The 27,980-nt window shown below is 32.5% G+C and overlaps 1 protein-coding gene across 5 annotated transcripts in view; it reads right to left on the bottom strand.

Annotated features, from left to right (window-relative positions):
- KCNT2 (potassium sodium-activated channel subfamily T member 2) overlaps nt 1-27,980 on the bottom strand; it is a 381,853-nt gene that overhangs the window by 160,910 nt on the left and 192,963 nt on the right. For all 5 annotated transcript variants that reach the window (XM_055378337.2, XM_055378343.2, XM_019028251.4 and 2 more), the window contains exon 13: nt 8,981-9,089. In XM_055378337.2, the coding sequence (XP_055234312.2) occupies nt 8,981-9,089 (109 nt within the window). The remainder of the gene's footprint in view (nt 1-8,980; nt 9,090-27,980) is intronic.

Here is a 27,980-nt window from a genome sequence, read left to right as displayed (position 1 = left end):
TTGAAGGTCTGCTGGATTTTTAAGCTTTCAAGGGCAGTGTTAGTAGACAAAGTTCTAAGATGTCAAACCTCAAATGAGATTATAGATCAAGTGGATATCTTCACTGCAGACTGGTGAGACCTTGATGAGGGGAGCTACATAACCCATTCCTGGAATCCTTACCCACAGAAACACAGATAATAGGTTTGTGTCACTGTAAATTGAAAAGTTAGTGGTAAGCTTTTATTACTGAAAACTAATACTGATCTATTTAGAGTACCCTTTGCTCTGGGGCTAAGTCAGTCTTACTAGCAAACTATGTATCTCATAAGATTTCAAATGCCCTGCTGATCACCAAGGTCATTCTACTATGTCTGCGCAGAGTGTGAATATCTCCCACCCTGTCTGAGCACTGACAATTGTTCTGCTTATGATTCTTTGGTTGTTTTTAGCCTGGCTTTTAGAGTTTCATTTTGTACATGTGTGACCTAATACTCAGAAAAAAATTACAAAGCGCTGTTTTTAGATTTCTGGTGCTCTTTTTTCTGTGTCACTCTCTCCTCTAGAATTTTTTTTTTCCACAACATGATGGAACATTACTTGTGTACTTGCAAACTATTTCATATATTTTGGCGTATTTTTTTATTTTACTAGGTTATATTGTCACTTTTCTAAGTGGATCTTTTAAATTGTATATTCTGTATAGTACAATAATTACATGTTATGTGTCAAGCACTGTGCAATCACTGGACATATAAACTCATATTCTGGTGTTAAATAGACATTGAAATGACTATGAATCAATAAGTTCAGGACTATAACAGAATTTATATTAAGTGTGAAGATATATGAAAAAGTGAGAGTAGCAAAGATAAAATGATTTTCTCAATCTCCCTTGGTTGCTGCAGTCAGCTGATTTTTAAGTCTACAGAAAATATATGGAATGTTTTACATATATGTTCTCACTCCCCATTTCCATTATGATAGCACTCTCCATATCTCTCACCTGGACAACTATAATAACTTCCTAAATAATCACTCCTATGAGGTTTTTTTTTGTCCTCCTCACTGCACTCAACATTTCCCCTAGAGTTATTTTTTTAATCTAGTTAAAATTTTATGCCTTTACCGAATACTTGCATTATTCTCACACTACTTCTCCAAAAAAACTTAGTAAAATTTAATTCACAATCACATGTACACACATGGATGCATACACATGTATTTGTGTATGTGTATGTGCACAATATGAAGTTCCAAGGCAAGGTGATTTGAGGCAATGATAGTTTTAACACCCCATTATAAGAATTGTCATCTCCACTTGCTGGCCATCCTACTGTTAAGATCTCATTCATTCTTTTTTTAAAAAAAAAAAAAAACATATATTAGGAGACTCTTTTCAAAGCAAAACCAATTACTTCTGGGATGGGGAAACTAAATAATGAAAGCCTTAACTATCTATTGTAGGTGTATGAGATTGACTAAATTCATCAAGCAATATACAGTGAGACTAGAGCATAACTGGAATCATTGGTTTGATATACATGGAGGTTATGAAGGGCAGGAAAGGGGGGTTGTAAGGCTCCAACTAAAGCTCTATGTAGTAAGGATAAGCTCATTGGAGTGGTATTCTTGGGAAGTATATAAAAGTGCATTGACTTTTTTACAGGGTGACAGGTAAAGGCAATGAGAAAAGCTGCCACTGGAATTGACACCTATTACATCTTCTTCATCATTATGTCACTAGCGCATAGAACAAGAAATTGATCATAGTACAAATCTAGAAAATGTTATGAAAAAGTATTTAAGAGTGAAAGAGAGCATACCTGGTCTTTTTCATAAGACATTTATATCAAGGAACTACTTGGCAGACTAAATACCATAGGCATAGGATATGATAGAATATGTCTGGCACTTTCTAAAAAAATAAGTATTATTTTACTCTGGTACTCAGAACCAAGAAATTGGGTGTTTGAAAATATACAACTATAAAAAACATTAATGGAGATAAACAAAAGATTATTTTAGTTAATTAAGTCATAAGTGGCCCACAAGAAAATGTCTCAAAATACCTAATATCCAGTGTCAATTTAATCAAATGTCAAGGAAAATAAACAGGAAAGATGGCTTAAACATCTTTAGCAATATTTAAATTTTTAAATTTTCATTTAAAAATAATCAACACCAATGTTAATTTCTTGTTTTGATTAAATGGATAATGGTTATATATACCACATTAACATTAGAAGAAGCTGTGGGATGTAGAGGGTATATAGAACTCTTTGCACTATCTATACTGCTTTTCCATAAACCTAAAACTATTGCATAAAAATTTTTACAAAGAAATAAAAAACATAAATGTACTAAAAATAAAATTTTGAGTTAATACTGAATTTTAAAATACAGATTTAAGGAAAATCTGAGGGACAATTGATAACATTTGCATATAAACTGGATCCATAAAATTATTATTGACCATTTTAGGGGTAAAAATTTTAGCATTGTTATGTAGCAGAATTTCCTTATGTTTAAGAGAGCTCCGCTGGTATAAAAATATGTGTGTATTTAGGTATGCGTACAGAGATTAGTCAAAAGTGGCAAAATGTTAACAGTTTTTGAATGTAGATGGAGAGAATACGGTTTTTTTTAATTGTGTAACTGTTTTAAACAGTGTAAGTTTGATTTTTTGAAAGTAAAAAATAGTGAGGAATGGCATAAAAAATTAAAGATTCTCCAGACAGTGCTGGGCTTGAACATGGCCTTATGTTAAGTAGTTTCTGATGATCTCCACAATAATAAAAAAAATCAAAGAGAAAAGATTTCCATCCAAAAAAAATGAGAATTTTCAAAGGCTTAATGTTTTATATTTTGAAAATATAACAACTCTAAGCATTATGTTCTTAAGTAGGTTGTAAAAATGAAGTTTAAAATGATGTCTATGTGGGTGTTATATGGGAAATGAAGAAATCATTCAGCATGAAAAACTCACACTTTACCATTTGGTGAAAGTCAAGCCTGCACATCCATATGTTATTTAGAAACAGCTAAGATGATTTCCAATATTTATATTGCTTGGAAATATTTTCCCACTCTCTTTCTTGGGTAGGAAAAAGTGATGCACTGGAATATCTAGTGATTTAGTACAAAATGGATGATGGCTAAGCTGAGCAAAACCTTCATTTTCTGGTCAAATCATTTCTCCAAGATATGTACATGTATGTGTGTGCACTTTAAATATTATTATTTTTATAATAGGAATCAAACCCTATGAATGATATGTGTTTAAACAATATTGTCTGTGACATTGCTAAAAATACATTTACTTCTGCTTGGACTTTTAACTTCTTATTGTAATTAAAAAATTTTTTGATTGTTAGAAGAACTAACTCCTACTGTTCTGGTATAATGATGCATTCTTCAAGGCAGGTTTGAACTGCGAAGTACTAAGTATTTCATTCAGTCAACACTTTACTGTTGAGATATGGTTCTCCTTTTCGTGAACAAATTACAATCAAATTCTGTGATATATAAAATACCATAAGCAAAGCATAGAAAATATCTCAAGGGTAGCCTCTGGACTAAAAAAGAAGCATGGAAAGTAGATAATTCACACTTTCATTCACTCCTTTGTTTTTACATCCTTTACTCCTACTTGTGGGTGAAAATTTCCCAATTCGATTGTTATTTCTTCTCATATCTGTTCAAATGAAGTGGGAGATTTTCATAGGACTCAACAGTTGAAAGAAAATTGGATGAGGAAGCTAAGAGAACTGAATATTCACAGACGACATAACACTTTATTGGGAAGATAGAGATATTGTGTTTATCTAAATTTAGCTATTAATTTACTCTTAAAACATGAATTCACCTCCCACTGATTTTCTGAGTAACTTCATCTGACTAGGAGACAAACAGCAAACTTCATTCAGCTGAAATTGATTAACTGGAGAGCGCAGTTTATTTTCAAAGTTCATTCAAGGTTTTTCAATGAAGAAGTTATCCTCCTAGTAAAGTACATGTTTTTTCTTTTTTGTTTTGGGGTGTGTGCATGTATGTGTGTGTGTGTGTGTGTGCATTTAATGATTTAGGAAATGCACAACAGAGAAGAAAATATGAAGTTGATTTCAGTCAGATTAAATGTTGAGCTACAGAAACATGTCTGATAACTAAACTGCCATAATATTGTGCCCTTTAATCGTGGTTTGCAACTGAGGAGGGGAATTTATGAAGGGTTCCACAACATGGAAGCATAAGGTTTCCCCAGGTGATTGTAGATCCGATATTTGACCCTAAGAAGCTTTACTAGAATCGCTACACCCACAAGAGCTTGACAGAGAATACAAAATGTTACAAAAACACATTTTTGTATTAGTCATGTCTATGGCACGCTGCCACTGCCTCTGTCATATGTTTCAGTACCAATTGCCACTTCTAACAAAACTATTATATTGGTAAAAAAAGTCTCTCACTGAAAAAAAAATGATTTGACATAACCAAAGCCACGCTAACATCTGAATTTTGAACCATAAAAGGTGACACAAATTATTCACAAGAAAGAATCTTTAAAAAATAATGATATTGTGAGAGGGTATTGGAATTTGTATCCTGGTAAAAGAAAACGAGTTTAGGCTGACAATGGAGGTATGAAGATGGAGCCGCCTCCTGTGATACATAAACAGCAATAACTGTTGCAAATGTTCTGGGGGACATGAAGTGCAGCAGTAAGCTTATAGATACAACATGTGAATACCCAGAAAAAGATGAAAAGGGACTCTTTTGAAATAGCCTAAAGTGAGAGATGATAATGGCATAGACTAGGGTTGTGATGCCGCTGTGGATTAGGTAGTACAACCAATAGGACAAGATGTGGGATTGGATGCAGAGAAGGAAAGCATGACTCACAGGTTTTTGATTGAGTTCTAAACAGATGGTGCTGGGAATAATGGGTGAGAAACAGATTTTAGGTCAGAGAAAAATCAATAACTATTTTTAGACATCTTAATTTTAAGAGGACTGTTAGAAATCTAATAAGAGATATTGACCATGCAGTTGAAGATTCAAAACTGAAGCTCATAGTGGATACTGAAGAAGAGTTTTAGTTTTGCAAATTATATAAATAGATGAGATCCTCTAAGAAAAAGGTGAATAGAAAGAAAAAAAACTCTTTTTAATTTTCCTTGTAGAGAATTTGATGATACATGGACAATGACAATTTTATTTCTTGTGTTCTGATGCTTATATCTTTTACTTTTTTCCAGCTTCACTGCCATTTTTATGATTTCCAGAAAAATACTGGATAAAAGTTGATTTAGTAGACACCTATGTTTGTACCTAAATGACAGCTTTTTAATATGTGATTATTAAATATAATTTTTTCTTGGTTATTTTGAAGATAACTTGTCTTAGATTAAGAAGTTCTTTGGTCCTAGCTTTCCAATAGGTTTTTTTTTAAGTTTTACTTATGAATGAATGTTGAAGTCTGTCTCAAATACTTTACTACATTCATTAAAATTATGATATGGTTATTCTCTTTTAACATAATGATCTATTTCTGGAATAATTTCAACTTGGTGATTATATATATTCTTTTATAAATATATTACTCGATTTGTTTTCCTAAAATATTTTATATAATTTTTCAACTCTGTTAACTAATTAAGTTAGACTCTAAATGTTATTTCCAAAACTATCCTTAATGAGTTTTGTATCAAGGCTATGTTATTCCCGTTAAATGAGTTGGGAAGATATCTTATATTTTCTATTCTCTGAGAAAATGTGTGTAAGCTCAGAATTATATGCTTTTGAAATCTCTCTTATAAACTGTTTGTAAAACATTATGGGAGAGCCCAGTTAGATTTCCTCTAAACAAGTACAATACAAATTTGTTATGAAGATTACGAATAGGCACTCAAGATATAAATTATACCAGTTGCTTAAAATAGGTATCACTTACTGTGGCTTAAAAATTAAAAAGATACTTGCAAGTATCCTTTTTAGTATTATAATGACATGAGGGGGTTGTTTCTCATATCATCCCCATTTTACAACTTGAAAAACTCAAGCTTAAAGACTTGAAGAAGCCTGAGGTCATGCAGTCAGTACACAGGACAGCAACTACGTCACCATGAAATGTCTCACTCCAGAATTCGCAGTTTCAATCACGTTATTTTGACAAATTTATTACAAAAAGGACAATTTGCTGAAAGTAAACTTTGCTTACTTTTTAAACATAAATTATAATCATGATTATATTTCCACAATTTAGGGTAAACCGAAGGAGCTATTTAAATAAATGGAAATGCAAATGCCTCATTTCATATATTGTGAATATTGGAATCTACATATTTAACACCTATGAGAGTACAAGGACAAGAATATCATAAATATTGTCAAGTAAATATGATTTTAAAGTAATTATTATTTTATCACCAACAGTATTAGTTATCTACTGCCACATGACTAGTAACCTCCAAACTTCAGTGACTTAACCACCATTTTATTTCTCAAAACTCTGTGGGTCTGCATGATTCCTTGGGTTGGCTGGTAAGTAAGTTGGGAGCTGGACAGGTGAGGTGCTGGTATGGATGAGCCTCACTTTCCAAGTGATTTTTCATCCTTAGAGAGGCTAAACTGGGTTTCTTTATATGTAGTCTCTGAGCAGTGTTCCAAAACAGCAAAAGCAGAACCAGTATGACCTTTTAAGTCTTAGCTTCTGTTGTTACACAGTGTAAGTTTTGTTAGATTATATTGGTCAAAGCAAATCACAAAGCAAACCTTATATACAAAGATGGGGAAATAGATTTCACTTCTTCATGGTAAAAAGCTGCAAAATCACATGGCAACAGGGCACAGATATATACAGCATGGTTTCTTGAGGGCCATTATTTAAAGAATCTCTTACACAAACTAAGTGACAGCTTGATACACTGCCTTTTGAAAGGAAAAGTCCATAATTTTTTAACTTCATGCTGAGATATAAAATATATGATATTGTTTTGAGAGCTTCATACATCACTCCAAACTCTTTTTGTGGCATTTTAATGAAACTAGGATGCCTTCATCTTTACACAATGTAAAAAGAGATCCTCTGAAATGTAATCTCAGTCATAGAAGAATGTAGGCACTAATAAAAAGAATTTCATCAGGTGTCAAAATGAGAAATATTGAGATAAATGGTTGGGATAGAATTTGTAAATAATCTATTCATTTTGATGGTATTATTAAAATAATCACAAAATGAGAATCAGAAAATAGATTAATGCAAATAGTCTGTATTTTTTTTTAGAAGTAGACTTTTTCAGCAAATTTGATCTCTCGGTGGAAGCATACCAACGGCGTGCTAAAGGGAGAAAGAACTGAAGTCTGCTCTGAATTTTAGTTAAAATACACTCAAAATCACAAATTGTCTTTTGAAAATACATATTGTTTTAAGGTCTTGATATAATATCCATTTATAGAACACAATATGTTTCAGACATTATTTATTAAATCCTTACTATTAACCCTGATAAAACAGAGACATAATCCGTATGGCCTTTTAGTTGACAGGAAATAAGGCTCAAAATATTAATCTGCCTACCTGTCTTAAGTGGTGGCACTCAAATTTAAAGTCATCATTTTAAGATTTTACTTAGTGTTAATGTCATTAGTGCCATTCAAAAATTTTGTCATAGCAAGTCATCACCATGTATATTTAAAATTTTTCAAAAATATTTCTTTTCTTAAATAATAATAAAAATAAGATAGCCTAGTTACAAAGGTCTTTTTAATAAAAATTTGGCATTTGATGAATGCTAATGATATATGTAACAGGTTGTAGATGGAGTACTTCACATATATTTTTCCATTTAATTTCACAAAGCCTTCTACAAAAGAGGCACTGTTATTTTTAAATTTCAGTTAAGAAATAGTCTTAGAGAGGCCCTAGCACCTACCATACTGTATAAATCAGAATCTCTATGATCAGTACTTTAGAAGTTCTTCCAAAAACATACTAATGTGCAACCAGAGTTGGAAGCTATTACTTTAAATTGTTTGCTATACATTGTTAGGAAAAAAAGTGATGACATAAATTTGGGGAAGGCTAGAGCAAACTGAATAGCAACCATTTCATAATTTTCTTACCATTGCATCAAAATTCCCTAGTATTTACAATTTTTCATTTCAAAATCATACACTAACAGGTAAGAATTTTAAGATATGTAAACACATTTTCTGAAGGAAATACGTTTTGCTGACACATTGCTAAAATGTATTATATTTTAATGACTTTTGGAGCTTTAGACTTTTAAGATAGAATATAATGTAAAACATGGGGTATTTGTGATTGTGGGGAAAACATGCACTTGAATTACTGCTTAAATCAACATTAGTGTTTTTTTTTACAGAAGCATTTAAGAAAAGAAAAGCAAGTACAATTTTGCTGTTCAATTTTCTAGCAATTCAAAGTATAATCTCACGTGATCTGTCATTTTTAAAGCAGTACCTTCAAAAAAGTTCACATGCATCTTTTTCTTGAATTCTTTTCAAAGTCTATTCCTTAAATTAACTCTATTTACATATATACCTGAATACATTTCAATGTATTAGTCTATTGCATGGTAAGCCTATGTGTGTATTAAACAATTATCTATAGCCAAATATTACCCATCTATGTGTAAACCTATGTATAAATGAGTAGATATGGCACTTGAAATTTGTGTCTATATTATGCATAAATCTACTACTGCTAATATATTTAGGCTTATTAAGGCATCCATTATGTTAAGGTACTAAAATCACCAAGTTATATAAAAAAATTAAGACTCAAGCAAAAGTATTATCTTGTCACATATTAAAGTGGATAAATCCTCTCGTATCAAGTAAATTAGTTTTAATAATCATTTTCAGTTCTTTAGAATCTTGAATACTTTAAGTTGCCACTTAGTTCAGAGACTTAACACTTAAGCCACTATAGGAGTTTCAGGAAATTCAATGGATCTCATGCAAGATAAAAACTTACCAGCAAATTTGATGTGAAATTTATTTTCAGGCTTTAATATCTGGACATACAAAGGACAATTTGGAGCAAAATCTTTCACAGCCCATGCTCTCAAAATTGTTTGGTGATCCTGAAGTGATCAAAATAAAAATATCATAGCATAAGTTACAATGTTTATAACATATAAAGTAAAAGTAAGCAATCATTTGCTTGGTCACATCCATAGTTAAAACTTAAACATAAAAATTACTCTGAGGACTTGTTAAGGATACCTATTATTTCCATAGAAGAAGGTAGTAATAGCTAATTCAATCATAGCTAATTACTAGCACTTAGAATATTAGAAAAGATTAAGAGAAAAAATAGCTAGACAGACTTAAAAATAATTTTCCTAGAAAATTTCTGCAGTCAGAAGCTTTCAGACACGTAGCAAAACTAATAGTTTGTAATAGGAATTTCCAAGAAGAAATCAAAAATGTACATATAATAATAACATGCTTAGAAAATTACTTTTTTATATAATAGTAAAGGTAAAATAATTTTGACCTGTGTGTATGTGTGTGTGTGTGTGTGAGTGTGTGTGTGTGAGTGTGTGTGTGTGTGTGTGTACCTGTGTGGTATGTTTGAAGACATAAAAAGCTCTTAGATATAATAAAATACATCAAAAAAAGTTTTTAAAAAGACACTTAAAGTAAGAAAGGGAACCAAAACCATGCTTAACACGAACTCCTTTACATAGTAGTCACCCCATAAATTCAATGAATTGAAAAAATCAAGGAAGATTATTAGATAAAGGAGCCACACAGTTAGCTAATACATTTTTGGAAAGGAAGCACAAAGGTGCTCTAGGGTAGCACTGTCCATATAACAGCCACCAGGCACATAATTCTATTTAAATTTGAAGTAACTAAGCTTAAACAAAGTTAAGAATGTAATTACTCAATCACACTAGCCACATTTCAAGTGCTCATAGTTGCACATGGCTAGTGGCTACCACATTAGAAAGTGGAGGTATAGAAATTTTTCACCATCACAGAAAGTTCTATTTGACAGCACTATTAGTGAAAGGAAAGGAAGATCCAAAATACAGATAGACACGAGGGACTGTTTATCCAAATGCAGATAGCAGAAGTTGTTATTTATGGTTGGAAACTGCTATAGACAGAATGATCGTGTCCTCCCCAAATTTACATGTTGAAATCCTACCCTGCATTGTGAAGGTACTAGGAGACGAGGCCTCTGGTAGGCCTCATCGTGAGGGCAGTTATCATGAATGGGATTAATACCCATATAAAAGACACCCGAGAGAGAGCTCCCTCACTTCTTCAGCCATGTAAGGATGTTGCAAGAAGACAACCATCTAGGAACCAGGAAGCCAGTCTTTATCAGACATTGAGTCGGCTGGCTCGTTGATTTTGGACTTTGCAGCCTCCAGAATTGTGAGCAATACATTTCTGTTGTCTATAAGCCACCCAGTCTATGCTATTTTGTTATAGCAACTCAAAACAAGATAGTAACTTTAAGTTACAAGAAAGTTGATGAATGGTAGTCCAGCATGGTTTACATGTACCATATGTACCTTACAGGCAAATATTCAAATATCAGAATGAGCCCAATAATTCTACTAAGATTCATCAAGTGAATACTCGTTAATCAATTTTACATGCTTTTAAATCTGAGGTTTGAGGGTTATAGATTACTTAATGGAGGATTACTGTCATTTCTCTTTCACTAGAAGTACACTAGAAGTATTTTTTCCCTTAAAGGAAAGGGAAAAAATAGAAAGTAAACCACTATATAAGTAAAAGGATGCCAAGTTATAATTTTTATTTTATTTTATTTCATTATGTTTAGTGTTGTGGTGAAGATAATGGGCCATTCTAGGGGTTTTAATCCTGCTTTATCCCTCAGTATCTAATTAGACTTGGACAAGTTAAATTTCCTCATTAGTAAAATGCAGATATTCTGTATCTTACAGGATTTCTAAGGTGAAATAGACAACACACATACACCTTTTAATAGAGGTTGGCAGTCAGTTATTGAAAAAACATAAGTTGTTTTTCTTATTATGTGTATCATCTTAGTAATAGTGAAGTAATATCATTAAGGATAAAAGATAAAGAACAAAAATGAATTTCTTAGGAAAAATTTAAAGTGAGACTTATCTGCTGACACCAGCAAGAAATGAAACATTAATAATAAAAGAAGAAATAGAAGAGGCCAGGAGGTCTATCAATATGAAAGAATAAGCTCCTAATAAATTGTCCTTGCATATGACAACTATTAAAAAATCTATAGAACAAGCATATAAAGGCCCTAGTAAATGAACTAAAGTAGGCAGATTTTAGAGGAAAATTAAAACTTGGAGGAAGTATCTTGCATGTTATAATTTCCCTGTTTTTGCTGCTGTGACCTGAGGGCAGCTGTGGTTACCACAACAGCACAAGTTGGCTAAGACTCCACAGAAAACCTGCCAGAACAACAAGCGAATGGAGCCTGGAACAACCAGAGCCACCAGACACAGGAAAAGGGAGAGGCAACAAAGAGAAACCACAAATTCTGTGAATGAGTGTAAACATCTTTGGCTGACCTCTGAACCAAGAATCCATGGCGAAGCATAAAAACAATCTGAGCTGACATTTGTGAAGCACTACCAACCTCAATGGTGATGGAGTTTGCTTTATTTTGAGTTTAAGCAACTTAGCCTCTGCTAAAATGAGAGCACTAACATTATTTGGAAGAATACAGGAGAATCCAAGCCTCCGCAACATAACACAATATCCAAAATACAATGCAGTATTATTCAATTTATGAATTTCCAGAAAAATGTGACTTATTTGCATGGGAAACAAGCAAAATGATAACCAATAGATGGTAGCTACTAGACAGTCTGAGATGTTAGAATTAGCAGAGAAGGACTTAAAGCTGCTAGTAGAACTATGATCTGTAATGTAATGAAAAACATGTTTGTAATAAAAAAAAAGAAAATTTCAGCAGAGTAATATAAAGTATTTTTAGATTAAAAAGCTGAAGTTTATGAAGAAACACATTCACTACATGGGCTTTGAAACAGATTGGGAATGACAGAAGAAAGGAGTCAGTGAACTCGAACATAGATCAATAGAATTTACCCAATTTGAAAAACAAAGAGAAAAGGTAAGGAAAAGGGAACAGAGTTCAGGAACTTGTGTAACATGGTAAAAAGGTCTTACATAATATAATTGAATTCCCAAAAAGAAAACAAAAGAGAAAAACTAGCAGAAAATGATTTTAAGAAATAATGACTAGAAACTTTTTAATTTTGTAGAAGACATACACTTATAAGTTCAAGAAAATTAGCAAAATCTAAACTATATAAACAAAAAAGATAACCGTGCCTAGCCACATTGTATTCAAACTGTTAAAAAACAAAAATAAAGACAAAATCTTGACAGCACCCAAAGAAAGAGTCATATGGCCAAGGACTCTCATCAAAAATCCTGAAAGCCAGAAAACCCTGGAAAAAATTCTAAAGTTTAGAATGAAGGAAAAAAACTGTGAAACCAGAACTTTACATCTAGCAAAAACTCCCTCAAAGAGGAAGGTGAAATAAAGGACTTTATAAAATAAAGAAATCTAAGGAAATGTACTCCCATTGGAATCATACTACAAGAAAAGTTTAAGAAAACTATATAAACTCAAGAAAAATGATACCAGGGAGAAAGAACTTCAGAAATAAAACAAGAGTAACAAATGTTTAATGTTTTAATGACTATAAAAAACCATTTCCTCTTAACTTCTATAAAATATATAATCTGAATAAAGCACAATTTATAATATTGTTTAGTGTAGTTTCTAATCTATGGATAAATTATTATATCTAACAACAATAACATAAGAGACAGTAGAAAAGGAATAAATGCAAGTTTATAATTTTAACAAGTGGTATAACAATGATATAAAGCTCACTATGAAGCAGTAAGAATGTGTATTGTAATCCCTACAGCACTCACAAAAAAAATTCAAAAGGCACATCTAAAAAGCCAATAGGTATATTACATTCAGTGCTTTACAAAATCAAATAATAAAAAATGTGGGAAAGGAAAAACAGAGGAACCAAAATCAGAGGAAACAAACAGAAAAAAATTTAGATAGAGCTATATCTAACCATATTAATAATGACATTAAATGCCAATGGACTAAACATGTTGAAACACAAAGATGTAGATAGCAAGAAAACAAACAACTCAATTTAAAATTGGGCCAGAGATCAAAACAAACATCTGACCAAAGAACGTATACAGATTAGAAGAATGAAAAGATAGTTAACTCATGTCATTAGAGAGTTGCAAATTAAAACAGTAAGACATCACTAAACACTTTTCATAATAGCTAAAATCTAAAGTGCTGAAAACACCAAATACTAGAGAGGACACAGATCAACAGGAAGTTGCATTCATTGCTGGGAGGGAATGCAAAATGATACATCAAATTTGGAATACATTTTGACAATTTCTTACAAAACTAAGTATACCCTAACCAAATAATCCAGCAATTGGGCTCCTTAGTATTTACCTAAGTGAACAGAAAATGTAGGTCTCCACAAAAACATGCACGTATGTGCTTAAAACAATTTAATTTATAATTACAAACACTTGGAGGTAACCAAGATATACTTCAATAGATGAATGGATAAACCGTGCCACATCCATACAATGGAATATTTGGCAATGCAAAGAAATGCACTATCAATCCGAGAAAAGACATGCAAAACCTCAAATGCATATTGCTAAGTGAATCTGAAAAGGCTACATACTGCATGATTACAAGTATATGTCATTGTAGAAATGCAAAATTATGGAGATAGTACAGAGGTCAGTGGTTGCCAGGTTGGGGAAAAGAAAGGACAGAAGGATGTATAGGTAGAGCAGAGAATATTTTTAAGACCCTAAAACTATTCCTTATGATATTATAATGGTGAATGCATGTCATATCACATTTATCAAAACCCACAGAATATACAATATAAAGAGTGAACCCTAATGTAAACTATGGGTTTTAGTTAAATAATTTATCAATATTGGTTCATCAGTTTCAACAAATGTACCACAATAATGGAAGATGTTAAAAATAGGAAAATGGGGTGTAGGGGTTGAGGAGTGTAGGGGGTGAGATACACACATTCTCTATATTTTTTGTTCCATTCTCTCTGTAAACCTAAAATGGCTTAACAATAACAACAAAAAGTCTAGTTTATTTTTTAAAAAGTAAGTGAGAAAAGCATGATCTGTAGAGTCACAAACCTTGGGCTCTAATCTTCACTTCAGAGGTTACAAAAATGCATGAGTAAAGGGAAGTTACTACGGATCTGATTCTTCTTACAGAAGTTTTGGTTATTGTATAATGGATGTGTGCAACTTACTTTTCTTTTTTATCTTAACCCTTGGCAACAGTTGACTTGTAGACCACTGGCTCCCTAAAACATCCTCGTTTGGCTTATCTGACACCATGCACTTGGTTATCCTTTGACATTCTTATCCCAAACTGAACTCATCTTGCTACTGGTAGTCCTCCCTTTTCCCAAAAGAAAATACTACTAGATACTAAATCTTCAGCTTCTCTGTCTCACTTACCTTGCATTTAGTGAGTTCTCAAATCTTGTTGATTATGCCCCTAAAGACTGCTCTAATAGATTCCACTTTTCTCCAGCACCAGTGCCACAGCCTAATCTAAAAACTTGTCACTTCTGGCTTGGAGTAAGGGCAACAGCTCCCCAGTCAGCCTATCTCAAGCTTTATAACATTTTTTTCACTAATTCTGTAATCTTATCAGATGCAGTTTTTTCAACTAAAATTCTTATTGTTGTATGTGGCTACTTAAAATCCTACAGTGGTTTCATTTCTTTTGGCATCAAATTCAAACTTCTTAACAAGGCTTACGACAACCTTTATTAAACATTTCCCAAACTATTTCCTCAGTCTTTGCATTCTTCTCTCTAGCGATAATGCACATTCTCCACTCGTAACCAGCATTTCCCACCTAGGACCGTTTGCCAAGAACATTCTTTATGGGCTCAGCCCTATTCATGCCTCTCATCCCTGCTAAAAAGTCACTTATCTAGGAAGCCTTTTCTTCTGACTACTGGTAAATTAGGATAGATGATGCTACTTGATCCCATTGTATTCTGTGAACAATTAACCCCATCTAATTTTTAGCATTTTTAAAAGTTGGTCCTCCGTAAACTATAAGCTTGATGAAGGCAAGGGCCATGTCTACATTTTGCTCACCCTAGCTTATCCCCAGAACCTAGCATTCATTTGCATATCACAGGTGAATAAGAAAAACAATATTTACTTCATATTGATAGTGTGAACATTAAATGTGATAATATAAAGAGAATTAGGCATATAGAAAGCATTTAGCAAATATTTCAATTCAATGGATGAATACATGAGATAAAGTACCTATTCTGAAATCTTCCTTGTTTTATTCATATTTTATGCCCTCACAAAACAGAACAAACATCAGTAATTTTGAGTGGGTCATTAAGTGAGGAAAAAGGAAAAGAGCTGTATAACATGGCATAAATATCATATGAGAAATAGAAAAGAAAAATTTTCCTAATACAGATAATTAAACTAACAAAGAAACAAGATTTCACTTCATTTTTTTTTTCTAAAAGCAGAAGATTGATTTTTTAAAACTTTTCTTGGGGACAAATTCATCCTTAAGTAAAGTGCTCCATATTTCGAATCATAGAGTAAAATGTTTATTGTGATAACCTTAGAATAAAAATGCTGTAATAATAAAGGTAGGTAACTTGGGACACTACCACATCATCTGAGTGTCTGTTGCTACTGTGAAACAGAACATTTTACCCAAAGTCAGTTTGCCTAAAAATTAAATTAGTGAAGAATGAATGTCTCCATAAAATTCAACTTAATAAACTGTACTATCTAAAAGGTATTTGTTGTTGTTCTAAGGACTTACAATAAATCACTTTACCTATGGCCGGAATTATTTTCCTGAAATCCAAATAACCCATTAAAGAACTCAGACATTTTAGATGAAATTTTATACATGAATTATTTACCTCTCCATAAATTTATAATTTTTATTAGACTCTCAAACGGAGTCTGTCACCTACAAGTGATAAAACATTGGTTTGATCAAAGGCATCACTTTCCTTTCGATTTTTAATTTATAAAATACATCTGCAGCACTTGAAAATTGATCTATTTACCCTGCATACTTTGAGTATATCTTGCTAACTTATTCATTGGACACTTTATTTTTTAAGATTACTAGTATATAAAGTGAAACTGAATTGTAAAACTTAAAATAATACATGTAGATAGATTTGCCCAAAATTTATAAGCGATTGAGCAAACTAATCACAAACACTTATAAAATAAAGAGTAAAAAAAGTCTTATGGCAATCTGGAGAACAAACCTATCTTGAAAACATTCGAATGTATTGTTGTATAAACAATTCTTGCAAATGTAATCCTTGCCCAGAGAACAATTTCTTCACAGATGGCCCTAGGAAGGCCTCACAGTAGATTGGACTCAAAAGCACCTTGAGGTCAGGGTCTATTTTGTTCATAATTAGAACATCCAGGTCTAATATGTAGACTGTTAAAAAGTATAAGGTTAGATTACATACACATATATCTGATAATATCAAAAACTGGAGGTAATTCTGATACAGAGGATTCATAGTATTTATCATCTATAACTAATTGACCTAACTTCATGACTGAATTAAGAAAATGATACATTTCATTGTGATTAATTGTAATTGATGTCTTTAGAGAAGTATGCTTCAAATTTGATATATACTTATTTTAAATACAAAAATAGTTCAAAAGTGCTCTTAAATAAAAATACTTTAAAAGAAAATAGCCAAAATCACTAAAAAATTCTCCACCATTAAAATATGTGGCTGCATTTTACGATAGAATAGCTGGCTATTAGAAAGTAGAAAATCAGGCCAACTAGTTGTAGTCTAATTAAACTATATTACTCACCCAAACCTATAGGCTCAACAGTGGCCTAGTCTTCATGAACAATCTACACCAAAGTCAAAAAAAAAAAAATTAAAAGAAGACTTGGTCTAGCATTCTGGGCCTCAGCATTCAAACTTGTATGGCTGTAAATATAATTTTGTCCTCCTGCCAAGTTTCAGCAGAAGGGATTTAACAGTATATCTGGGACTGAAACATTACCTTGGGTTCTAGTTTTAGGAAAAAAAGTCCTTGGTTTTTCAATGATCTCTCAGGGACTGTAATTCTGCTTTTGATTCCCACTCTTGTGGCTGAAAATTTACCACTCCTTACAGATACTCAATGATAAAAACCTGCTTGCCTGTCGGAATCTCCATATATATTATCAAAATCTTACCAGAAATTTTGGGACTGAGCAGCAAGTCAACAAAATTGCCAATTCAAAAGCCTACTTTTTGTCTTTCCTTATAGAGCAGTTAAACTCATTTTGTACTCTTTCTGAAAGCTGAAACACTGTATCATTTACTAGTCCTTGGTCTGAGTTGGAGTAATTCATCCAGAACGGTACACTCCGTAAATTGTATATTTTACTTACTTAAATCCTCTCCCAGGTTTTGAAGGAAACTTGCCTCAACACCAAATCCAATTCCAGATCTTAATCCTCTTGAATTTTCCCTGATCTAGTTACTCAATTTAACATAGTCATGACCACACTATCCAAAAACCTCTTGAAACTCACTGGTATACAAATGTCAAATGAATAATAAAATGATTCGTAAAGTGGTCAGGTTATCTTGACAGCGTGTAACTGAAGTCCAGGGATGTACATCTGTCAAAAATTTACCAAAAATTATTTCCGAGGGTACTAAAAACTCAGTTATATTAGGGATTTCAAGGTATCTTTTCAAGTTTAAAATTCTGTGATTTTTGAGAATGGTAAGGAAAATATTTTTGAAAACAAGTCACTAACCACTGGGTTGACTAAAGAGCTAAATAAAATTGCAAAATCTCCCAAAAGAATCTAAGGTACATTTCATTAGGGAATGACATAGTACAGATGATTATGTGCTTGTTTCAGTGCCTGAAGTGGATCTTCTTAAAACAAAACATACTTGAAAAAAACAGTGAAAAAGCTTCCATAGCAAACATTTTATTTCAGCTCTTTTCTCATGCTGTCTGAAGGGTACATGAAGGGAAATCACTGAGTGCTCAGTGATTGTTTGCTTTCTTTTCTAAGATACCATATGTTCAAAAATGCATGTAATAATCAAGAATAAATATGTCTTTGACATTTAAGAGAGGAAAGTCAGCAGCATGAGCCGGGAATAAAAACAATTTTTTTTTTTCTGAGAGTTACAACTTTAAAGCCTTGGGAGTCAAACACCTAAGATGCCTCAAAGTTTCTCCCCTCAGTGTGAATAAACATTAGACAGGTATCCTCCTGACTGTAGGCCTCTGACCTCTCTTTACTTAGAACGTTTATTTTAGAAAATTTTCCATTATAAATTCTTTCTCTGCTACTTTGGGATGTGAATCTTCCCTGTGCCACTTGCCAATGTTTCTCGAGGGCCTGGAGCCTCCCTCTGCATTGATAATCTTAACTGTTATTTCACTAAGCAAATGGAAACAAGAAAAATCAACTTCCACAAGCTCTTTTCACCACATGGGGCCACAAACATACCTTCATCTCTATCTATATATACTGTTTTCCCTTTTGTTAAAATGGATGAAAGTTTTACGCCCTTATCCAAGAAAAACCTTCCACTCCTGCATAAAATCACATCCTATTATTTTCTTTCATGATCAATTTCGCCATCTTTGGTAGATATTTATCATATTTACTGGCCAAAATCTTTCCCACTAAAAAAAATTAAAAAAGGAAAATTAGGAAACAAAGCTTGCATTGATCAAACATTACCCATCAGTTACTGACTGATTTCATCCCACTCATGTACAGAAAACACTTTCAAAGTCCATAATTATTGTCTCCAATTCCTCTTTGCTATTAAATTTTAAACCTTTCTGATATAAAAATTTAAAGATATAAATTTCTCTTCAGATGCTGGTAAAGCTGCATTCCATACAATTTAATGCGTTGCATTTTCATCATAATTCTTCTTATTTTATCTTTTACCCATGTGTTACTTATGGATGTTTTGCTTTATTTCCAAATATTTGGGTATTTTTCAGCTGTGGTTTTATTATTGATGCCTCATTTAATTCAATTATAATCAGAGAACATATTCTGTAGGTTTTAAATTCTCTGCTATATCTTTTCTGGTCCAGAATATGATGTATCTCTGTGAATGTTTCATGTGTACTTGAAAACTGGAATTCCATTTTTTAGTGTAATATTCCATATGTCAATTAGATCAAGCTGGTGATAGTGTGTTCAAGTTTGTTATAAATCTACTGATCCCCTGCCTTTTTATATAGATTGCTAAGACAGAAGTGTTGAAAATTATAAGACTAACTGTAGCTTTTTACTCCTCCTTTCAGTTATGCCATTTTATACTTCATGTATATTGAGAGTTTTTTTTTATATAAAGCACACACGCACATTTAGGAGTTTTCTTTTTTTAATGCATTGATCCTTTACTCAGTACAAAATATTCCTCTTCATCTTTGGTATGAGTTCTTGTCCATGATTCTTTGCTTAATATAGCCACTTCCACTTATATATGATTAGTATTTGTGCAGTGTATCATTTTCATCTTCTTATTTTTCTATTTATCCCATCTATTCTTTGTTCCCTTTTATTGCCGCCTTTTGCATTAAATATATTTATTGTTCCATTTAATCATAGAGGTTTTTAAAATCTTTATTAAGGGCCACCCTAAGGTTCACAACATACACCAGCATTTATTACACCCATCTTTCAAATAATACATAAAGAACCTCACTACAGTATATTTTGTTTTTTTCAGTCATTATGCTAGAATGTCACTCATTTTACTTGTTTGCTATAAATCCCACAATAATTGTCATTATTTTTGTTTTAAACAGTAAATAATATTTTTAAAATTTCAAATTATATATATTTACCAACATATTTATCATTTCTGGCTTTCTAAATTTTTTCATGTGAATCCAGAGTGTCACAACATATCATTTCTATTTGCTAAAGAACTTTCTTCAACTTTTTTATAATGTAGGTCTGTTGGCAGTATAAACCAAATTTCCTTATCTATTCATCTGTTAATGCACACTGTTTATTTTGATTTCTTGCCTATTGTGAATAATACTGCAATGAACATAGGAGTACAGACATCTCTTTCGCATGTTGATTTCAATTCCTTTGGATGTATAACAGGAAGTGGGATTTCTGAGTCATATGGCAATTCTATTTTAGGTTTTTGAAAAACCGCCATATTGTTTTTCACAGCTGCTTCACTATTTTATATATCCACAACCAGTGCACAAGGTTTTGAATTTCTCCACATCACCATCAACTCTTTTTATCTTGATTTTGATAATAGCAATCCTAAGAGATATAAGGTGATATCTCTGCTGTTTTCGATTTGCATTTCCCTGATAATTAATGACGTTGATCATCTGTTCAAACATGATACTTGTTGGCCACTTGTATGTCTTCTTTGGAGATATTTCCATTCAAGTCATTTGCCCATTTTTTAATCAGTTTATTTCCTTGTGTGTGTGTGTGTGTTTGGTTTTGTTTTTTGCTATTAAGCTATAGAAATTCCTTATATAGTGTTGAAATTAATCCCTTATTAGACATATGGTTTGCAAATATTTTCTCCCATTCTTCAGGTTGTCTTTTCACTTTGATTTTGTCCTTTGCTATGCATAAGTTTATTGCTTTTTTTTTTTAGTTTGATGTAATACCACTTGTCTGTTTTAACAATGAGAACACATGGACACAGGAAGGGGAACATCACACACTGGGGCCTGTTGTGGGGTGAGGGCAGGTGGGAGGGATAGCATTAGGAGATATACCTAATGTTAAATGACAAGTTAATAGGTACAGCACACAAACATAGCACACATACACATATGTAACTAACCTGCACGTTGTGCACATGTACCCTAAAACTTAAAGTATAATAAAAATAAATAAATAAATAAAATTATACAGATCTCTAGCTCACCCTGCAGCACAAACGAAAAGTATCATTTTTATTACCATTAGTAGTAGTCGCTAACTTTCACTGGGAGCTTACTACGCAATAAAAATCTGTGCTCAGTGCTTAAAAAAAATAAAACCACTTGTCTATTTTTTATTTTGTTGCTTGTACTTTGGTGTTATAACCAAGAAATCAATACCAAGACCAAAGTCAAGCTTTTCCTCTGTTTCAATTTTACCATTTCAGATCTAAGTTAAAGTCTTTAAGCTGATTTTTGTGTAGGATGTAAGATCCCAATGTCTTCTCTTTCTTTTCCTTCCTTTCCTTCTTTCTTTCTTTTCTCCTCTCCTTTCCTCCCTCTCTTCCTTCCTTTCCCTTCCTCCCCTCCTTCTTTCCTTCCTTCCTCATTGCTCCCTCCCTCCCTCCCTTCCCACATTCCTCCCTCCCTCCCTCCTCTATTCCCTCCCTCCTTCCTCCCTTCCTTCCTTCCTCCCTTTTTTCCTACCTCCCTTCCTTCCTTCCTTTTTCCCTTCTGTTGAAGAGACTATCCTTTCCACATTGTGTTTTCTTGACAACGTCGTCAAAGATCTGTTGACTATATGTGCATAGGTTTATTTTTAGGCTCTTTATTAGTCTAGATGCGTGTATTTATGCTGGTACCATATGGTTTTAATAACTATAGCTTTGAAATATATTTTTAAATCACAAAGTTTGATACCTCCTGCTTTCTTCTTTGTTCTTAGGATTGCTTTGGCTATTCTGGATCTTTTGTGGTGCTATAATAATTTCAGGATTGTTTTTAACTATTCCAGTTAAAAAAAAATGGCCAGTGAAATTCTGATGGAAATAGTGAACACAAGATGTCTTTCCGTTTTCCATTTATTTATGTCTCCTTCAATTTCTTGTAACAATGTTTTGTAGTTTTCAGTGTACCAGTCTTTCACCTCCTTGATTAAGTTTAGTTCTAAGTATTTTATTATTTTTGAGGGCTATGGTAAAAAGAGTTATTTTCTGAATTTCCTTTTCAAATGGTTCATTGTTAGTGCATAGGAATGCAAATACTTTTACTAAATGGATTTATTAGTTCTAACACTTTTTTCTGGAATCTTTATAGTTTTCTACATAAAATAGTTCTCCCTTATCCACAGGGGTGGGGGATATATTCCAAGACCTTCAGTGGATGCCTGAAATTGTGGATATTACCAATCCCTCTATATACTATGTTTTTAACTATAGATATGCTCCTATGGAAAATTTTGTTACATGATTTTTCTGAGTATATTGAGATGGGAATATATTTTTAAGTTCTTTATTCTGCTAATGTGTTTATCACAGTTATTAATTTTAGCATGTTGAATCATTTTTGCATTCCAAGGATAAATTATACTTGATAATGATGTACGAGCTCTCTAATATGATGTATGAGTTCTCTAATATGCTGTTGTGCTGATGTGTTCTATAAATAATGAGCTTAATGATTATCTTAGGTTAATCTTAAACAATTTTTAATTAGTGATTCAATTTACAGTGCCTGCCTTTCCTAACATTTCATATGCTCTCTCCCCAGTGTTCTCTTTTTAATACTTTTCACTAACATTGTACACATTTATTTAATGTCAATTCTTACTAGTACATAAGATGGCACTTAGGACTTAGTGTTACTTCTACTAGTAGATAAGCTCCATGAGAATGGAAATGTTTTACTGTTTTGTTAATAACTGTGTGTTCAGCTGGTATGTCCATGTTTGGGGTACAGAATACTCAATAAATATTTTTTGAATGAATACAGGAAAAGAAGGAATCATTTTTAAAGATGGAAATAATGTTATACTAGGGTACTTTTTCTTCCTTGTATAAAATACTATGTGCAATTCGGAGTGGGTTGCAACAGATTACATCAGTTAGCCTCCTAGAAATTTGAAGCTAGATAGACTAAGGCCTGTAAACATATGACAAGACAATAGAATAGTGAGTGGTAAATAGAAGCTCTACAAATAACAGTTAGCAGCCCCCTACCCCCCAGCACACACAAATGTACAGTATGGTAATCAACACATAAAATATATAGCTGATTTTGAAAATTTTGAGTAAAGCAACACGAAAAAGGAAAAAGAAAATGTAATCAAATTGATCACTGGGTCTTCAATAAGCAATATGTTCATAGTCATGCAATTCTAAAAGTTTATTGGGTTCGACACTTAGATAATCAATAAATAATGGCAGACATCCTCATTTTGTTTAGAGAACAAAAGGTAAATAGTATCAGTCTTCAAATGCACAAATGTAACTTCAAAAATGAAAACTGGGAAACGTAAAATTGAGATTGAAAGCCAAAGGAAAAAAGAGGTCAGAAAATGTCATTTTCTTACAGGGCAACGATATAAAATAGATTAATAATTTAATGGATACAAAGTTAATATATTCTTTTAAGGGATAAACTAGGATGGAAAGGAGTAGAACAGAGAGCTGATACCAGAAACCATGTATACATGTCATTATTATTATAATATTTAAACAGTAGTACCATTTTTATTTTCAAATGTGTATGCAATTTGAATAGTAAGCTAAGCTGTTATCAACATAGGGACAAGTTTGTTGTAAAGGCAGAGGTTTGGGATTTGGACTAAACTGGGTAAAATTTAGACTCTGTCACTCTCGGAAATCTATTGAACATCTCTGAGACTTGGTTTTCTCATCTATGAACAAATTGTGGTTAATGACATAAAATGCACAAAATGCTTGATCACGTGAAAGTGACTTATTAAATGTCAAATGTTTGGATCCTTTTTTTCCATTTTTTATTAATTGGACTTGAAGAAAAATGAGCTAAAATATGTATACCAGTAGTAGAAATGTTGACTAAAACTACAATCCTAAAAAATTGCAAGATTTTTGCAGATAACTAGCATTATGATATTACAAATCTTCAAATGTTACCATCGTATAAAAAAAAATCTGGGCATCTTCTTTAAAAAGTGTATGTCATGTGCTTTATTGTTTTAAAATAACATTAATCTAGAATAGTCAGAAAGCATTTTGATCACAATGAAATTACACTTAATAATTTTTCTAAATAATTTTGGCCATTCAAAGAAAAAAGTGCTATGGCACTTTCAAATTCATGATTACCTACTGTTTTTCTAATAAAGAATACAAAATTTTATATAGACACACATTTATTTTTTGTAAAATATTGCTAATTCCACAGGAGAGTATTTGTAATGCTTATTAATTTTGCATTTTAATGTTATTCAGAAATGCCCCCCTCCAATCAGAAAAATATACACAGACCAATTCTAGGATTGTCAGTGTTTGCCTAGTTATTACATTGTCATTAAGACAACAAAATAACTTATTCAGTTAATTTTATAAATTCAGCAATAATAATTCAATATGCACACTTTTAACAAATAGTGTGCAATCAATGTTTTTCAAAAGCTGTACCATACCAAGGAACATCACATATATAAAAAAAAGTTTCATAATGCATCAGATTGATTTAGAACAATATTGAGGAAAATTGCTTCAAAGTTATGCCTAATATTAACAATTCAATTATACAGATTTTAAAAATATATTTTTACATGTAACAGATTATTCTAATTCAAAATACTATTAAAAAACTACATTATACTCTGTACATTACAATTCTAAGACTTGCAGTATTTTCTAATAGTCAGAAAATACTGCAAGATTAATCAATTAAAAGTAATTTTTGGAAATGCTCTATCCAGAAATAACCATTTTAAAATTTATTCTAAATGTGTCTTCCTTAAGAAATCATAGCATTTCACTAATTAATTTCACATTGTTTTTCTTGGAATTGAGGCTGTGGGAAGAAAAAGAATTTTGCTTAATCTTATCAACCTAACAAATATTTCTCCAAGATTCCATGTAATTGACCTGATATTTTGTATTACTTTTTCAAACGAAGTAAAAGTTTTTGTTGTTGTTGTTGTTTGTTGTTCTACTTAACTGTCTTGGTAAAATGTAAAATGTGCCTGTTTATTCTCACTACTTACTAGTGGTTTAAATACAATTTTGAACCATGTTGAAGAGTATGTAGCCTAGGAATTAGCTTTGATTGTTATACCTTGTAAGATGGAAAGAGAATTTCCCCCATATAATTCTCCATGATTTTTCCATATGGTTCAACTATTTAGTGTGAGTGAGTTTAAGAAAAGGGACATCTGACAGTCTTTAGATAAGTTGGAGTATTTTACATCATGTAAGAACATACCATGATTCCAGGCCTTCTGGCCCTCCCAAGACACTGGCTGTGTACTGGAAGCACATAAAATGACAGTGACACTGGCTTGATCATATTAATGGCAAATGTCAAAACAGTTCATTTTATTCCAAATGAATATCCAAGAAAAGTTTACTGCATGTGAAATGATTAAATTGTAGCAGGACTGTTTAATCACAAAGGAGGAATTGCTTATTCTCTTCAAGAACAACTTACTTGGGGAGAGGCAACTAAAAGAAATGATCTGGACCAAGCTCTCATGTATTCACCATACAGTCCCTACAAAATGATACAAACAAAACAAGCAGACCTCGACATTTTGAAAACTCTGGAGAAAATATGCATTTATTAACTTTTGGGGAATCAAAGAGCAAAGATTTCTACTATCCCGATTGAGTTTACATCAAATGCTGGAGGAGGAGGAGTGTCCTTTGAGAGAACTGTTTAATCAACCTCTGTGTAAGACATAATGTAGTGTTTGCATCAGCAACTATGCCAGATCCTTCCTAAGAAACAATACATTACATGGGAGAATGTTAATTACCAAGCAACGTGGTGTCCTGTATGCTAACATTGTTAGCTATTTAGCATAATGCATAATTTGTCAACATCTTTATTTGAATCATTGTGCTCACCTATATATAAATATATATATACAAATAAATGGTTTAAAAAGAGGTGAATGATACAGCCTATTGTTATGTCCAGATATGAGCATATTAGGAATAGTCTGCTTTCTATTTTATAACCAAGTCCCTCAAAGTTTCTGTCTCTCCAAGGGCTGTAGACACTTCCATGAGTCCCTGTACATCCAAACATAAAACAATTAAAAGAGATTCCAGTCTTTGCCAAAGGAGCAGAGATACTGTACCACTCATGAACATGAGTTTTTCTTCCTTACCGTTTCTATCAAGACCTAAAACTCCACCCAGTTACCAGGACCCAATGACAATCTCTTGTTGTCCCTTTCTTCAAGATGTCCCAATTCTGACACTGACTTCCCTGCTAGGTTTTTAAGAATTTACTTGCTTTCCTTATATAATAGTGCCCCCATCCACAGTTTTGCCTTCCCACAGTTTCAGTTACCCAAGATTAACTTTGACCCAATAATATTAAAAGGAAAATTCTAGAAAAAAACAATTTATAAGTTTTAAGTTACATGCCATTCTAAGTAGCATAAAATCTCACTCCATCCCACCCTGTCCCACCCAGGACATGAATTATCCTTTTGTCCAGTATATTCACACTATATATGCTTCCCATCCATTAGTCACTTAGTAGCTGTCTCAGTTATCACAGTGGCTCTTGAAGTATTGCAGTGCTTGTATTCAAGTGGCCCTTATTTTACTTAGTGGCCCAAAGTGCAAGAGTAGCAATGCTGCCAATTTGGATATGCCAAAAAGAAGGCATCAAGTGCCTCCTTGAAGTGAAAAGATGAAAGTTCTAAAGTTAATAAGGAAAGAAAAATATCTTATGCTGAGGTTGCCAAGATCTATAGTAAGACCGAATACTCTATCCATGAAATTGTGAAGAAGAAAAAAGAAATTAGTGCATAGTATATATAGGGTTTGGTACTATCGGCAATTATAGGCATCAGCTGGGGATGTTGGAAAGTATTCCCCGTGTATAAGGGGGATACTACTGTACCTACTGACCCCTTGCTACTCTGCCAAACTTTTCACGGCTATATATGCTACTTGTTTCACTAAACAGTTTTTCCAAAAGTATAACAGCTGTTGAGTTCTACCTGTTTTATGAAGCTTCACTTGGCATGCCTTATTTCTTCTCCTGATTCATAAGTAAAAGTAAGACAGAATAATTTAATCAGTAGTTTAGATGAAAGTTGAATTAAAAAATATATAAGTATCCATCCCCTCAATCATTTATCCTTTGTGTTACACATAATCCAATTATACTCTTAGTTATTTTTAAATGTACAATTGAGTTATTATTGACTATAGTCACTCTGTTGTGCTATCAAATAGTAGGTCTTATTCATTCTATTTTATTTTGTACCCATTAACCATCCCAATCTCCCCGTCACCACTCCCCCACTACCCTTCCCAGCCTCTGGTTACCATCCTTCTACTCTCTATGTCCATTAGTTCAATTGCTTTGATTTTTAGACCCCATGCAATGTTTGCCTTCCTGTGTCTGACTCATTTCACTTAACGTAAGTAAATGCATCTATTATATACCCACAGAAATTTTTTTTAAAACAATATTATCTATAGCAGAGGTCAGCAAACTATGAGGGCCTGGAGACCAAATCCAGCCTGCCACTTTTTCTTGTAAATAAATTTTTATTGAAAGACAAAAAAGTACATATATAAAAAACACAGGCAGTTCAACTGCAAATTTACCCATGTTTATACTGACATCTCAAGGGTTATGTGAAGCTGACATGACAAGAAACCTGCTTACCTCCTCACAACTAATGGCACATTTTTTAAATCAATGATTTTTTCCTAGACCAAGACATATTCTAACTCACACTTAATTAAAAATGCTATCAAACCTATACATGTACATAGTCCAAAAAGACAAGTTCCATAACATATAAGTGCAGCCTTCTCTCTCCTTCCTACTCTCACACATATTTCCACTCCACAGAGGCAGTCCCTTTACAGCCCTAAAACTAGGTATTCTCTTAACCTCCTTCCATATTTCTAACTATGATTTTATTACTATTTCCTGCTTTT

This window comes from Gorilla gorilla, chromosome 1, assembly GCF_029281585.2.
Source record: "Gorilla gorilla gorilla isolate KB3781 chromosome 1, NHGRI_mGorGor1-v2.1_pri, whole genome shotgun sequence".
NCBI classification, from domain to species: Eukaryota; Metazoa; Chordata; class Mammalia; order Primates; family Hominidae; genus Gorilla; species Gorilla gorilla.
Note: the sequence above shows the minus strand (reverse complement) of the source record. Positions and strands in the feature narration are given on the sequence as shown.